General features: G+C 35.9%; 1 protein-coding gene across 7 annotated transcripts in view; it reads right to left on the bottom strand.

Annotated features, from left to right (window-relative positions):
* NRPC1 (nuclear RNA polymerase C1) overlaps positions 1–17,399 on the bottom strand; it is a 97,745-nt gene that overhangs the window by 63,438 nt on the left and 16,908 nt on the right. For all 7 annotated transcript variants that reach the window (XR_016060679.1, XR_016060680.1, XR_016060682.1 and 4 more), the window contains exons 12-13: positions 15,781–15,969; positions 9,999–10,194 (exon numbers count right to left, since the gene is read on the bottom strand). Coding sequence is in view for 4 of the 7 variants with exons in the window: in XM_006828186.4 (XP_006828249.1) it covers positions 9,999–10,194; positions 15,781–15,969 (385 nt within the window). In the remaining 3 variants the exon portion in view is untranslated. The remainder of the gene's footprint in view (positions 1–9,998; positions 10,195–15,780; positions 15,970–17,399) is intronic.

Genomic DNA, 17,399 nt, shown 5'->3' with positions numbered 1-17,399 from the left:
GTTTTTTAAGGTGCTAGTAGAGATATTAGAAGACTTTTGAGGTGAGCAATAGCTCAAATGACATCATAAACATTGAAAAGCAAAGATCAGGCAAAAAGGTTAGTTTATTGTAACTGAGATTCTTTTTCGGTATTTGAGACTACTAGGAATGTGGATCTAAGATAGACGTCTTGTGTTAACCCACATAAACCTGACAAAAACAAAATTATGAGCAATTTTTGTGGACATGTTTCTAATGCCAGCATAAATAGATTCAAGAAACATCTTGCCAGTATTAGAGGTGATGTTGCCTCATGTAAAACGGTTTCTGAGCTTGTAAAGAAAGAGACTTGTGAGTACATAGAAACTGAGAAAAAACAAAAGATTAATAAAGGAAATGGATATTGCAGAATTGAGGGCGGGGGTCAAAAATTTTATGATGAAGACACTGGTAAGGATGCAAAAGGGGAAAAGGAGATAGGCCAAGAGGCAGTTTCTCAAATTTCTAAGAGTAAAAGGAGTTTTAGGTCTAAAAGGCTTCGCACGAAAGGGCCTATTGATACTTTTTTACATGTAACCCCAAAATAGTAATTGAGAAAGGGAAATGTAACGAAAAAAAGCAAGTAACACTTGAAAATAGATTTAAGAAGGAAATATAGATTGGATAATTCAGTATATTGCTCAGTTGTCATACCATGCAAGCATTTCTTTTAGTATTGCTCGCTTGAATAGCATCCATACAATGCTGAAAGAAAGTGGTCAATTTGGGCAAGGGCTTTGAAAGGAACAACTCCATATGAGCTTAGCGAGCCACTACTAATAAAAAAAGGTTAAGCACGCTAAGGAATATCTCAAGACCCATAAGGATGGGTCGCTCAACCTGGGGTCTCCATAATGATCAATTTATGGAGTATAGAAGTACCATGAATTTGTTGGTAAATAATCCCTTGGGTACAGTTTTTTTGTGTTTTATTGACGCTTCTGTTGAGGTTCATGATGCCCATTATATATTTTCTTTTATTAATAGGGGCATTGAAAAGTTTTGGGAGGAGAACATAATTCAAGTGGTCACAGATAATGTTGTTGCCAATTTAATTGCAGCTCATTTGCTTCTCAAGAAGAGGCCTCGCATATTTTGGACTCCTTGCGCTGCAAACTGCATAGTTCTTATGCTTGAGACCAGCGTTTTAAAAAACGACGAGTCGAACCGGACTCGCCCGGTTCGACTCGGAAATAGTGAAAAAGGAACCGGATCGCCTAAAAATCGGAAATCGTCCGGTTCTAGAGAGAACCGGACGATTCTGTACAGTGAATCGCCGATTCACTGTACGGAATCGGCGAGTCCGAACAGTGAATCGGCGATTCCGTACGGTTTTTTTTTTTTTTTTTTTTTTTTTTTTTTTTTTTTTTTTTTTTTTTGGGTAATCCATGATATATTTTTTTGTAATCCATGATCGAATTTTTTGGTTTTTTGTAACCCATAATAGAATTTTTTGTAATCCATGATCGAAATGTTTGTTTTCTTTTCTTGTAATCCATGATCGATTTTTTTGTTTTTTTTTTTTTTTTTTGTAACCCATGATAGAATTTTTTGTAATCCATGATCGAATGTTTTGTAATATATGATCGAAATGTTTGTTTTTTTTTTGTAATCCATGATCGAAATGTTTGTTTGTTTTTTTTTAATCCATGATTGAATTTTTTGTTTTTTGCTTTTTTTGTAACCCATGATAGAGTTTTTTGTAATCCATGATTGAATTTTTTGTAATCCATGATCGAACTATTTTTTTCTTTTTTTGTAATCCACGATTGAATTTTTTGTTTTTTTTGTTTGTTTTTTTTTGTAATCCATGATCGAATTTTATGTAATCCATGATCGAATTTTATGTAATCCATGATCGAATTTTATGTAATCCATGATTGAATTTTTTGAAAATTTGTGATTTTTTTTGTTTAATCCATGATCGAATTTTTTTTTGTAATCCATGATAGAATTTTTTGAAAATTTGTGATTTTTTTTTTAATCCATGATCGATTTTTTTGAAAATTTGTTTTTTTTTTTTTTTAATCCATATAATTCAAAGAGAAAACGAGAGAGATGATGATTCTGAGGCCACCCTATCCCAGCCATATTATTCACATATCGAGTCCCAACAGCAACAGTGTAGGGATGAGCACGAAATACTGTAAATTAAATGTTGAATGGCGGTTCATGCAGGGAAAGAACATATCAATATTCGCATATTCATTCAAAAACATGAAAATTCTTAATGGAGTACCCTCATTTTTTATTGAATTCCTAAAAACTAATATTTATAATGAATTTTAATAATTTCTTCGGATTTTTTTGAAGCTTTATTCTGACCGATTCACCCGATTCCGATCCGGATCGCCGATTCGCCGATCCGGATCGGTTTTTGAAAAGCCCGATCCGGGTCACCGATCCGGTTTTTAAACCATTGCTTGAGACCATTGGTAATATGTCTATTATTAAAAGAATTTTTTCTAGGGCAAGCTTTCTATGCTTCCCCTACAACATAAAACTTATATACTTCCCCTTATCCAACTGTCCATTCTGAATGGAGGGCTAAGATTGCCCCAATCACAATGTCACATATCCATACTATTTTATTTTTATTTTTTTTCTACGAACTATTTTGACACCAAATTTTGTATGTCTAATCCTCTATTAAACTCACACGAGCGAAAAATATAAAAAAACTATTTCCAATAAAATAAAATGACCAAAATACCCCTGAAATTTTCAAGGAGTATTTTGGTCATTATATTTTATCGAAAAATTATTTTTACTATTTTTTATAGGTTCGCCCCAATGAAAAGATGGCACATACCAAATTTCTTATTCATAAATTTTGTATAAAAATAACTAAAAATAAAATACTTTGAGAAATCGGATCTAAGATCAAACGGTGAGTGACTCTCTTGATCAAAATTTGACGGCTGGATGGTAGGGGAAGCATAGATCTCCTATGTTGTAGGGGAAGTATAGAAACTTTTCCCTTCTTTCTAAGGCTAAAGAGGCTATAATCTTCATATACAACCACACCATTACCCTTAGTAGGATGCGCAAGTTTACAAAGAGGGACCAAGTGAGGCTTGGGGTTACTAGCTTTGCCACTACCTACCTAGTCTTAAGAGCAAGTATAAAAGGAGGGCCACATTGAGATTGCTTCAAAGGATTGGAGCAAGTGTAGGTGGTCTAGGGATGCCAAGGGAAAGAAAGCCCACAATATTATTTTTTCTAAATATTTTTGGTGTGGGGTAAAGCAAGCAATAACAGTATTACTATACTTGGTTAAGGTCTTGCGCTTGGTTGATGCTAAGAAGCCCTCTATGGGGTTTATCTATAATACACTTGAAGAAGCTAAGAAGAAGATTGCAAAGAATTTGGGTACCGCCCAATTTGGAAGATTATAGATGACAAGTAGGATAGGTAGCTTCATACACCATTCATGCAGCGTGGCACAACTTAAACCCCAAGTTCTTTTATGTTGACCAAGATATTGAGACAAAAGACAAAATTACAGACGGTTTTAATCAGTGCCTTGAGAGATCAATTCCCGATCCAAAAATCCAAGATGAGGTATCTACTGAAGAACTCATTTTGTATAAGTGTGCTTTAAAGCCATTTGGGACAGAAATGGCACTAATACAGAGGAGCAAATTAGATTCAGGTAATATATTTTGTTTGAAAATTTTCTTTCAAGTTCCTAAAAACTAATATTGTATTTCATATTTGCTAAAACTTTTTATGATAATATTAAATACTTAAATTAATTATAAAGGTTGCACATAAATTGCAGCCCAAAGGAGGAGCCAGCATTAGACTAGAGCTCCAAACCTCTAGAAGATGTTGCCCAAAAAAGAAGTTATTTGGGTCTTGGGTTCGACAACTAGCTCTTTTGAATTGGAGTTTGTTTGAGATGGTATTTATGTTCTTTTCTTATTTGGAAGTTCATTTTTCTATTATAGAAAATATAACTATATAATACATTGCTTATAGATGGGTCAATTAGTAGTAGTACTCATGCACTTTCTCTTATGGGTGCATACAAAGAGAAGAAATAGGCTTGAGCGAAGGAAGCTCAATGACTTGGTATTTGTTAGAGAGAATCAGAGGTTCAAGGAGGAGTTCAACCAGCAAAAGAGGGATCCCATCGGTTCGAAAGACAAGGAAAATGCTTCTGAGTGGTTAGTTGAAGAGCCTGGTACTGAAGAGGTCTTCGCAGGGGAAGGTTTGACCTGGGATATGGTTAATGAGGGCTTCGTCCAGCTTCTGATCTTAAAAGGGCTAATCGAGCAACAATTGTTGCTGTACTTCACAGAGGGCGAGGGATATAGAGGATAAAGAGGCAGATTCAAAAGAAATTGAGGAAGAAAAGCAATATGACGAGGGTATTATTATGATGATGACAGCCTCGATTCAAATAGAAATGCAAGTGATGACTTTTTCTTTTCTTTTTTTAGGAAAAGGTTAACTAAGGCAAGTGATGATGATTATGACTCTGATTGATAAGTATTGGACAAATGAAGATGTCCTCTCCCTTCTTTTTTATTTCATCTTTATTGCACCATCTTGGTGTGGAAATTTGGATTTTGGAGTTTGTGCCTTTTTGGACTATTGGTTTTATACTTTTGTAAGTTTGTTGAAGACTTAGAGTCCATGTGATTATGGAATGTGTAGAGTTGAAGACTAATACAATCATACACTATGGACTTTTTTAAGTTTTTTTTAGTAAACTTTCTATGATCTAAAGTTTTGAGCATGTTTATTCTTAACATGGAATATGTTTATATGGAAAAAGCAAGTTGAACTATATATAAATGTAAAACAATTGCAAAATTAAAACAAATATATGGATATATGTGTTATTCAAATATATATATCTATGGATGTATGTGTGTTTGGACAGCATATATATTTGAAGAATTTTCACTATAAGGCACCTGAGGTTCTGGGCACCCGCCTTGATGTTGGGTGCTGAGCACCAAGCCAAATGCCTTGGGTTTTTTGAAACCTTGGTTATGCCTATCCAATGACTCACCGTGACCAATACGAATTTAGGAAATCTGTGAGTTGGGAGAGATAGATCTGAGCTATCCATCCCATAAAATAGACATTATGATTCAGAGAGGAATATTACGAACTTTATCCCCTTAATATTTGGCCCATATCCACTTCTTGCCTAACTAGAACTTCCTTATTTATATCTTTAAAAATTGTAGGAAGTCAAAAATAAAATATCTTGATCAAATATATCTCAAAATAAGTACGCATAATATTTCCTTTTAAAAGAGCATCTTTAAACAACTTAAAACATTTTTAATTAAAACATAATCAAACATAATACCATGTCGTGTGGCACACAAGTGCGGTTGGATCTAAGGGCCCCATAAGCGCCCTTCCTCATCAACAAAATTTTGAAAATACCCTTTTGAAAAATTTCACAACAAAAAAGAATTTAAAAATTCTGAAAAATTTCTGAAAATTAACAAAAATATTTCTAATACTGAAAAATAAATAAAAATAAAAAAAAGGAAGCGGACTGATACCAATGGGTCAAAATAAGTGACTATAAGGGCACTCCATCTGACCCAGTGGCCGTGATCTATAATTGTTTTCTCAAACCGACCCAACGAAATCCATAACCCACAGTCTCATACATGGGGTCATGATTGGCTCATCAAAGTTGTCCAATAAACATTGGAACTAGGATCACGAAATGTGGTTTACAGTCCCCCTCCTCCCCCCAAGAACAAGCTAAGCACATATCACTATAGTGAAAAGGAGGACTATCGCTTTGCATATGTACAAGTATTCCTTTTCGGGGTTACTTCCTGATAGCGCAGCTATCATATGTTCATGCAATATAGAAGTGTGTTGAGGACTTATCCCTCACTCTCAAAAGCATACATCCGCACATAGGAGACCACACGCTCTCCTAGCCTACAATCCATCAATGGGCATCTCTCTGACCTCAACAAGGGATGGCCTTGTATAAACCCTTTTCAGTAGTGCCATATGCCTCAGGGTAAGAGTTTTAAACATATCCATGACAATAGACCGCCTAACCTTGGTCAGTCAAAAATATCACACACTCTCACTGAGGTGTGTTATTTTATAGTCTTCAACCTCCACCAGTCCATGTAATGTTGGAAAATATGGAATCGGCTGCCTAGGCAGTCAGGCGGGCGCCTAGTTCACTAAGCAACCCATCTAGGAACTTACGGGTCTATGCCTCAAGGAAGCCGTTTAGCGGGGTTTGGTTGCCTCCAAATGATCTTGGAATATAATTTTTTAGAAATATTGAGTAAAATACACTATCTAAGTCCTAGATACACCATATTTCATAGATATCTCAAATATGAACTTGGCATTGAATTACTTAAAGTGTAACAGTCAAATAAAAATAAATAAACAAAAGAAAAAGATGGCCAATCGGCCGAAACCCATTTTCCAAAATCAACATTCAACAATATCAGTTCATCATAGCCAAGTGAAACAAAGAAAAAGAAGAAACAGTCCAACTCCATACACTCAACATTACATTAGATGTGATCATGATGAACTCAGATCACAATGATGTCATGCCATCATCATCAGAGTTGTCTCCCTCCTCTATATAATCTTCCTCTTCCCCAGTCTCCTGTGACTCTGCCTCATCCTCCTCCTCCTCCTCCTCCTCCTCCTCCTCCTCCTCTCCCTTTCAAATCTCTCCCCTTGAGATTGAGATCTTATGGCCCTCTTGGGGCTTAATTGACTTCCAGCCGCCAGTCGTACTTGGCTCCAAAAAATCTTGTTTATTAGTAGTTCTTCCCTCCCAAATGCACGCAAAGTAGGTTTTGAGGGGTCACAATGCCCCCCTTCTTTGAGGGGGGAAATGACATTTTTTGCCCTCAGCGAAGGGCATATTCACACCCTCTCGCCGAAGGGCACTGGGCACCGCCTAGGCACCCGCCTCCCTAGGAACCTGCATAGACCCTTATGCAGGCGGGAAAGGCCTTTGGCTGCCTAGGCAGCCCACCTAGGTGGCAGCAGAATTTTTTAACACTGTAATAATCGACTTAGTTACATGCTCTCACGGCCTTTAAAGGCCACAAACCCCAACAAAAGACATCTGAAGATCCCATGGGTTTTATCCATCCTTTTGCTACCCCACCAGATTACATTACTGAGTCCCCCTTTTTCCATTGATCCCCAATTCTGAAGATTGTTCATCGATTTTTGTGAAGTCACATTTGCTAGATTTTTTTTGTTGAGAACTCAAGTCTGAGTGTCTCGCACCTAGAAGTCATATTGTGTTGACTAAATACAGCCTGGTTGTGAGAACTACACTTCAGAAAGATGCCTCAAAAAGGTGAAAGGGCCAACCCGTCCAATATTTAGCTACATCCAAGGAGATCAAAAGTGAAACTATATGGCACGGAGAAGCTATTGTCTGAACTAGTGCCTAAGCCTTCTATCCCCTATATATATTAAGTTTTGGCAGATGCTTCCCTCTTTCCATACTTGGATTTTTCACTCTCAAATATTAATAAACTTCTATTAAAAGTAAAGTACGAAAATAGGGAAAAAAAAATCAAAGGCAACAAATCATCCCCAAATGACTACCACAGCCATGCACCTACATGAGCCAGACCATGTGCCAATGGAGTTTTTCTACCTAGGCACATAATACTCATATATACCACAAGACCTCACAATGGAGACAACAAATTTCCTGGGACCTCAAGTGTCCATCGTTATCCATCTAAAATCACCAAGAGGCATCCTCAATGTTGTTGGGTATTATCAAAGTTGATTGCCAAACAATCAATATTCTAATCTTAACTTGTCAACCTTGTCCCCGCCCATGTAGACCAGCCATAGCAGTTAAAAGACCAAGAAGCCTGACATGATCAAGAAGATAATTGCTACTAAAGGAAGAAGGAGAACAACGGCAATATACTCAAACCAATTCCACGGTCAGCAGTCAACAGTAAATCATGGAAACAATCACCTCAAAAAGAAAAGAGGTAAAAAAAAAAGATTAAAAGCTTGGAGCTCATAGGGGCAACATAAGCTCAACTAAAAAGTAGATCTTGTCGACAATCAGATAGATATCCCTCATACGAAAGATATAATTCAGGATATCATCCAAATGGACGACTACAACTCTCCTAAAAATGGGTGATACTACAGGAAAGAATGAGAAGTTAAAGCCCTTATAGGCCATTCACTATCTTAGATAGGCATTTATATTTTATGAAGTAATAACGATATACAACCAGACAAAAATGCCCTTAAACATATGGGGATATTACACAAGTTACATACGACTCCAAGAAATGAAGAACAGCCAAAGTATTCCCACAATCAAACAGTTTCAACATTCCCTTACAGCTGGAGCTTGGCTGTCAACCAAGCCCAGCTTGTCTAATAAGTCATGCGACCTTTTCCTTCCAGGAGCCATAGTAAGCATGTTAGAAAATTGGTTTATGACTTCACATATGCATTTCAATTTTTTTTCGCACCAGCTTTCACTCTAATAAAGTTACAGCCAACCTCAATATGGGTGGTTGCCTCGTGACTACTACATTTGAAGCTATAGGAATAGCAACCCAGTTATCACAACACAATCCCATCAAAATGATGAAACCTTAATTCAAATCTGTCACAAAGCTCTCAAGCCAACTGAGCTCCCATGATGTGTGAGCCAAAATCTTATGCATCTACACTTAACCTTGTCACCACCTGTTGCTGCTTATATCCCCATGCTGCCCCAGGTGAGGGAGAAAAGAGGATCATCAATGAAGGGGGACTTATGTGAGAGAGCCGTGAGAGATACTGATCACTTAATACAAAATGGCTGCCTGCAGGGTTGCCAACTATTTCGATGGGTATAAATAAAGTCCAAAATGAACATTTGCCATCATAATACTGGCTACTGCAATCATTGCCCCCACCATTTCATGCACCCAAACTCAAACCTTTGTTGGGACTCACCAAAGTTTTTGGATTGCTTAAAGTCATGAAGATATTGCAATATTGGGTGGTTCCATACCAGGCACTACAGAAAAATTGGGTGCATCCAAACCTAGTCCTGCTCTTTAGTACTCAAATGATCCTGGCTCTGTTGCTGACAATTAACCTCAATAGAATCCATAAATCAGAAGGATCATCTCCAATTCATATAAAGAGAAAGACATAAGCTTTGTATCCTATCACTCAAGAAACCTCTCCATACAAGGAATCCTTGCAACAAGACTGCAGGAACATGCATCAGCCAGTTTGATAAGATAAATGAGATCATGTAAACTATTGCGCATCACTGAGGATGCAAATAATAAATGAATGAGGTGACCCATTTGAAACGCATGAAATAACAGCAGGAACCGCTCAAAGCACAGGAACTGCCAGATGTAAAAATTGATTATTCCTCAACTCCTCAACATGACATAATTCGCATACTAGATCTCAAAGCTGCTTAAAACATTCTTTCCTATCTATACATGCTAGAAAAGAATGTGCACAAGTTCCGCAACACGACAAGACCATGCAGCCTTTATTACAGCCTTAAGATATCTCAGTCAAACATCCCAACGGACAATTACTCAGAAGAGCCATTAACAGGATTCACTATGTGAAACCCACAAAAGGCAAGAGGCTTCAGAAAGGTATATATGAATTCTATGACAACATAATTGAAAACATGAATGTAATACAACCAGCTTATCAATTGACAGGAATTAAACTGAGCAGAACCATGTTCCTACATTGTGTAGAATTATATGTTACAGTTGTATAAGGCGACTTAAAGTAAAACACAGGAACGACGAGTTTCTATTTACTTATAGTACTATGCCCTTAGATACAGATTCCTTTCTTTGCTTTGACAAGAAACTCTCTTTCGGGCATCAAATGTAAATGCATAAAGCTAACTTAGCCGTTGGCTAAAACGCACAAATTATGCAAACTCTAACAGAGATCACACATCAAAAAGAGAAAGCATGTGTACCTAAGGTAGCTTTTCCAAGTTGACCAGAAATGAGCTCACTATTGCGAATATAAACAAATCCATCATTAGCGCACATTGTTTCACCTCCCTTACTGTAATTTTTCTCCATGAGGCTAAGATTTACATAAACCTTCATGTGTGCATGTGGACGAATCAGAACACTAAACAGTTGTTTCCCAGTCCAAAGCTCCACTGGCTGCAAAATATATATAAACAGAGATATGTAACTTACACATACCTAGAGGACAAGTGTATATCTTTCAATTCCATAATGCCACATAAAAAGAGAACCGATTTAGAAAAGACACAAGGAAGCAGAACCAGCCAAACAACATGAAATTTAGTTATTTCAACAATTATACGAAGATCGCTATCAAATGAGAAAGGATGGCAAATGATAAGGCAGACTTTACTTGATATACACAACAGAATATTAAAAAGGGAAATTATCAGAAATATACCTTAGTTTGGGCCTAACTAGAAAAAAACCCTGAACTTTCATAAAGCTCGTCCATACCCCTTTTCCTTAATTTTGGCTTTTTTTTTTGACAAAAATAACCTTCACGGTATCTGTATTACCGTGAAGCCTATGCATCACAGTACTTAAAGTACCGTGATGACTAAAGCTTATATTTTGACAGGTTATTGGAAGGTAATGTCTTGAGGACATTACGGTACTTTAAGTGCCGTTATTCATAAGACATCTTATACGGCACTTAAAATGCTGTAATGAGCTAAGGGGCGCGTGGGATTGAAGGAGGCGCCTCCCATGGCATCCCCCACCAATGTGAAAACAAATAAAAGATGAATAGAATGCCCCTATAATATTTTCATTTATCTTCTCTTTCATGTCTATCTTACAAATTAGAAAGATATTCTATCTGTTTTTTTACAAATAATTACAAAGATATTCTTCCTATATTTTATCTCTCATTGCACCACTCTTTTCTTTCTATCTCTTATTGGATCATATGGGGATATATCTTTATACTATTTTTCATTTATCATGTCTTTATCTTTTTAAATTTTAGAAGATATCTTCTTAAATCTTTCTTTCTCAAAATTTTAGGGGATTTTAAAAAATGGAAACTCCCTCTCTCTCACGTAACTCTCTCCCTTACACTCTTACATATCTCTCCCTATCTCTTAAGCATTATTTTTAAGAATCTTCTCCTATCCTATTTAAAAGGCACTAAAGAATTTAGGGCTTTTGAAAAGGAAAATCCTTCTCTCTCCTCTCACATACCTCTCCGTACCTTTATCTCCTTCATGCAATAAAGGAAATAAATATATAAGAAATCCCCTAGCAATTCTCTCTAGGTGTAGAGATAAAGATGAGGAACAGATGTTGTGATTCTAAATATAATGATACAAATCAAGAGGAAAAGGATGGGTTATCCCTACGATGGATTTGGTTGCAATGTTTCTCTGGTCACCCTCCCGATTCTTCCGCATTCAAACAAGGGAAAAATATAATTACCATACTTTAAATGCCGTCGTTGATGATTAATTAATCACGGTACTTAAGAGTACCGTGATGCTACAGACGACCTTCACGGTCATACGACTACGGTGAAGGCTATTTTAGTCCAAAAACGTCTAAAATTGAGGGAAAAAGGTATGGACAAGCTTTACGAAAGTTTGAGGTTTTTTACTAATTATGTAAAAATTAGGGTATATTTCTAATAATTTCCCTATTAAAAAAGGAGAATTGAATAAGGAACTAGAAAACTTGGAAAGAGAATTCCAAAAATTGTTACACGTTTATGATTGCCCGAAAAACTATTTAGCAAATCCCGCATGACCACCTCTCAAAAGCAAAATGAGAGAATCAAAACCAACCAATGAAAATAAGCAAAAACTAAGGAGACACCAAAAAATAAATTTTAAATAAAGTAAAGCGAGAAAATCAGATACCTAAAAATAAGATTGTACATTTATTTCTCTTTGGAGCATAGAAGAAAATTATCATTTGACATATATTTGTACCAAATGATAATCATGTAAGTCACACAAGTCTTTAAGACAAAACAAACTTCACGTCATACAAACAATCACTAAAGGACCCAATGTTTAAGAAAACGGAAACGGGTGCCCCAGTGGTTGGGATGCCCAACAACCGCCACGGGGCACGCAGAAAAGAAGAGAGAAGGGGGGAAGAGAGAGACGGGAAGGGGGGGGGTGTTAGGGTTTATTAAATTGGACGGCAGGATGAAGCGAGAAGTATATATCTTTTATGGTGTAGGGGAAGCATGGAAACTTTTCCCTAAATATATTACAATCACAACAAATTAGCAAACTAAGAAAAAAAAAACGAAAAAGAAAGAAAACCACACATGAAGTTTCATCATAAATGTAAAGCCAAACTTCAAAAATAATATATGAAAATGAAAAAAAAAAAGCATAACGTAACACAATACGTACAATAAATATGAAACCCTAAATATGAACAATTGAATTTACAAACCTTTCAAAAAACCAATATAAGTAAGCTTGAATTGGTCACTTTCAGTTGCCAAAAAAGCACTCAATAGTTACAATAAATATGAAACCCTAAACATGAACAATTGAATTTACTAATCTTTCAAAAAACCAATAGAAAAAAGCTTCAATTGGTCACTTTTGGTTGCCAAAAAAGCTCTATTTCGCAACCTTTTCAATCCCTAAAAAGTTTCCAGTGGAAAGCCTTTCGATTCCGCAAGGATCAGAAACTACAAATTCGGTTTCAACCCTTAACAGAATACATTTTAGAATAAAAAAATTGTGTTCTTTTTTTTTTGGATAAAATAAGGTTGTTTAGGGTTTTGGGGGCCAAAATGCCCCGCAAATGCAGTTTCCCCCTTGAAATTTTCTAGCAACGCCTATTTTCAGGCCTCGCTAAAAGGGCCATATCAGCCGCCCAAGGCCACCATCCCACACTCCACCCCATAGTCCCAGCGCAGGGTGGTGAGGCCTCCCAGCCACCAGGGCAGGTACTTTTTGAACATAGTACGAATCTCATTTATATTTTGACATCAATAAAAATCCACTAAACGCTAGGAACTGTCATTTTCCTCTTCCTTCAACAAAGATGAATCCCATAACAGCAGCCTATTTACCCCGTAACAGACTTCTTGCCAATACATAAAAGAATGTTCTTCCCGTTAGGGTACACATGTGCTATTTTGTATTAAGTACGATATATATTTGGCGGTTTACATCCTTGGGATATGATAAGCAAGGGCTAAACTCCATCAGGAACACCCGGTTACAATTAGGGTTTCAGGGATACGAATGCACAGATGGTTCAATCGATATGAACGCACCTGTTAAGTTCTCCAGAAGTTAATAACATTTCTGGGTGAAATTAACATTAATTGAGTCATGCTTTAACCAACTACCCAGCAATTTCTCATCATTCACAACAATCACATGACATTATGAAATTATGATTAGACAAATATAATATCCAACAACCCACCGCTGAGATATCACGTACCAATGAGAAGGAATAATTGAAATATCTATTTTTTGGGGCAAAGCAAGACTTCAATAATACAAAACCTTTGAGATATCAAGTATAAGACATGCTCTACAATTTCTCACTTTTCCTTAAGAAAGAGATAATAACGTTACAGTCAATTCAGGCTTGAACGATGGTGTCTCAAGTCACATGAAGACCTTCACAATATTATTTAACAAATTTTGTTTTTGGGAAATTGTTGACTTGTATTAGATATGAGCTTTACAAGTATACAAAAATGGCATCACACAGGTTATACAAAAAAAATGACCTTCACCAGTTCACCATATCACTTAACATCATGATTTAAAAACTAGATATTTGCTTGAGTGCTCACATCCAACAATTGACAGATTACCGTAGATATATTCATGATAAAATGGAGGTTGTTTTACTAAAGGCCAAGTAATGGCCGCCATAGTTATGGGATGTTGCAAGTCATAAAGGAGTAATTAAGTCAGTGTACATGGGAATGTCTATGTTCAAAGGGCTCATCTAGATGCGGCACTAACCATGGTTGGCGGCATTTTGGGTCATGACACATTGGGGGTCGGTGACTTATAGGATACTGCTTTTGCGCCCTTTTTATGCATGCAACATGTAAAGGGCCATGACTAGTGGGATAAAAACAGAAAATGCCTGCTCTGATCTAAACCACAAAATCAGCTGCAGCTCATGTCAATGAAAGTTAAACCATGTGATTTCCAAATCACGGATTGCAGGCAAAAGAGGCGATAGGATACCCACATTTAGATAATGGGTAAGAATGTGCGAAGAAAATTTGCAGGCCAAAAGAAAGGCATCAAAGGGATTATGACAAGATGCTTAAGTTGGCTATTTAGAGATTTGGGGACAAGTTCCATAAATTGCAAACTGAGAGACTTGTCAGAAATTTTCCTTAAATTTGCCTAAGATGATTTTGGAAAATCCCAAACTTTGTTTGTGCGCTTGAGAAATCCAAACATTATTACAATATGGAAAAAGTTTATATAAGGTTGCAACCTTATAATGTAGAACTACAGATGCACCTCAAAAATCCATCGGAAAAGGTAGTTTTAATGTTGAAAAACCCTTTGATTGAACATTCGACATCAAGATGTATGACCATGAAAAATAAAAAGATTTTAAGCCTCAGAAATTGTTCATTTTACAACATATTATCTACACTATCCATTTTCAAGATTTTCATATGTTTATAGATCCACTTGATTTTAACCATTTTTTGAAATTTAAAATTTTATAATTAGATATAAAAATAGATTTTGAGATAATCCTAAGAACATTTTACATCAAAATTATATACCATGATAAAATTTGACGGTGCACCTTACCTCTACAGCTACGGATGCATCCGTATGCCAACTGCACCCTTACAATTTTTTACAAGAAAGAAATCTCATAGAAAACAAAAACAAATGATTTTTAGGGTATTTTTGTAAGAAATTATTGAAGATGGTTTTTTAGTCCCACAGAGAAGGTTAAAAGCATTCACAAGGAACTTTTTTCTGGCTTTCAAATAAGTCAAACAATTGAATCAAAAATATAAGGGCTAAAAGAAACCATTTTTTTTTCTTTTTGAAAATAGTTAACTTGCTCAAAAGAAACCAATTTATTTTTGTTGTTTCACATGATCAAACTACTTTGGGACTTGGGAGGAACTATTTTAAAAGTTGGCAACGGAATAAACCTTCCATGATTAAAATCTAATAGAAACTGCATTTTTGGTGTGAAACATTCTAAAACCAGGAAATCCTTTTTTCTTTTTTTCAAACTGTAAAACCGGGAAATCCTTAAGCGAAGAAAAACTATGATATTGACAAAGAGAAGCCTAGGATGAGCGAGATCTGTGGAGTTCGGTTGAGAAAGAAGAAATCCAAGAGGCAACTACATCTTACTCTGAATTGAACAATTTAAAAAACTAAAAAGCAAATGAATGTAATAAAATAGAATTATGAGGCATTAAATATGCTTTCTGGCTTTTATTGCATCTTTCTAGGTGAGAACTTCTATTAGAGGCTTGGACAGAAGCCACCATTTATTCACAAAAGTGTATTGTATAATTATAACTAGTGAATGGGATTATATCAAATCCCTGTTTAAAAAACCCTAAATTCATTAAAAATAAAGAAACCTTTGTCACCAGTAACTATAGTCAACCTAATGTATTCCACAGTGTGACAAGTCACTCTCCCACATTATTGCACAAATTCTACATGGACAAAAATTCCAAAATTAGCCAGACATAAAACGAATACTGATAACTGATGGAGAAAAGAATACCTTCAGTAAAGCCGGTGTTGGTAAATCAATATTCTCCATGCCATCACCCATATAGGAACACATAAGCGAGAAAGTAGCACGATCATAAAAAGTGTCCTTCCTTGTTATAAGATATGAAGACGTTAGAAAATCTTGAGTGGAAGCAACCAAAATTTCTCCGTTCTTTGGTGTGCACAAATTGTGTTGTACCTGCAAATTTTCATGTGAATTTCAAATTTCATTTTGATTGTAATGACATTAAATAAAAGAAACCCATATAGAAGTCTTCTAAGTTCCAGTAATATGAAGCATACTCCAGTTTGTTATTTGAAGAACATTTCACAAACTCACAAGACAATCCAATTTACATGAACTTTTTTTTTTTTTTTGAAGGGTTCCAATTCACATGAACTTGACAGCCAGAATTTGTCGGCTTAGCTTGTAGCATGCGTCCGTCAAGTACATGTGAAACTTGTGGAGCTTCATTTGAAATAGATGTTAGTAGCATAGTTTCACCATAATAAATAATACACGAAAATATCAAAATGAATGAAAAAATAAAAGGAAAATATCTCCATACCTGGTATTTTTAAGTTTCATTTCACAATAGATCTAAGGTTTTAAAAGATATATTGGGGCATAAAACTTGTAGATTTTATTTCTTCTAACCGCCTAAGTTAATTTAAACCTGTTTTTTTAGGCCAAACAAATCTAAAAAGACATGTATTTTCTAAAAGTCATCCTCCCAAACTTCTAGAGAGAGAGAAGGGATTCATGGAGGTGAGAGGTTACCGGGAGGAGAGAGGGGTGTTTGGAAAAACACGGGAGGAGAGAGAGACTGAGAGAGACACAAGAAGAGAGAGAAAGAGAGAAATTTGGGATATATAAGTGAAGAGAGAGAAAGGATTGGGTTTAAAAATAACATGTCTTTCTCACACTTGTTTAGGTTAAAAAATAGGTTTAAATTGGCCATGGGGTTAGAAGATATCTTTTGACACCTTGGGTTTATCAAGAAATGAAACCTAAAAGTAGGGGATATGGAGATATATTCCCAAAAAAAACACACCAACCCATGCATACCAACGTACAAGAATCATTTATTCCTTGTATCATATATTACACACTTCCTGACAATCCCTCAAATAAACTCCAGAATACCACTCAAACTTGTCAAGTAGAATATATGTTGCCTTTAGAGAATGCTCTAAAGAATAAATCTTCAACACTATCCAGCATAAATATCTCCAACCTAAAGTTCCCCATGATAAAATACATAACTCCAACTCATATTTACCAGAAACATCAAAGGACAGTCCCTGTAAGTGGCTTTTGGAATAAGAAAATAGATGATAATCCATCAATAATCACTTAAAGATCACCATAGAAGTATTATTATTGGCAGGGAGAATGCACCTAGTACAAGGTTCTTAAACTAAGATTCAAATATAACCTCAAGCCTAAAATAGATAGGTTTTGAAGACAAAAGCATTTTGGTTGATTGAAATTGCTCCATTCCACTGACATCAGCTCAAGGTTGAAATCACTTTCAAAGCCGCAACATGATCAAAATCGTGAATTTCATAAGCAATCCTGGAAGCTCCACAATACCTCCCCATCAAAATGAATTACAATGTCTATGT

This window comes from Amborella trichopoda, chromosome 8, assembly GCF_054954075.1.
Source record: "Amborella trichopoda isolate Santa Cruz 75 chromosome 8, AtrichopodaSantaCruz75HAP2 v2.0, whole genome shotgun sequence".
In the NCBI taxonomy this organism is placed as follows: domain Eukaryota; kingdom Viridiplantae; phylum Streptophyta; class Magnoliopsida; order Amborellales; family Amborellaceae; genus Amborella; species Amborella trichopoda.
Note: the sequence above shows the minus strand (reverse complement) of the source record. Positions and strands in the feature narration are given on the sequence as shown.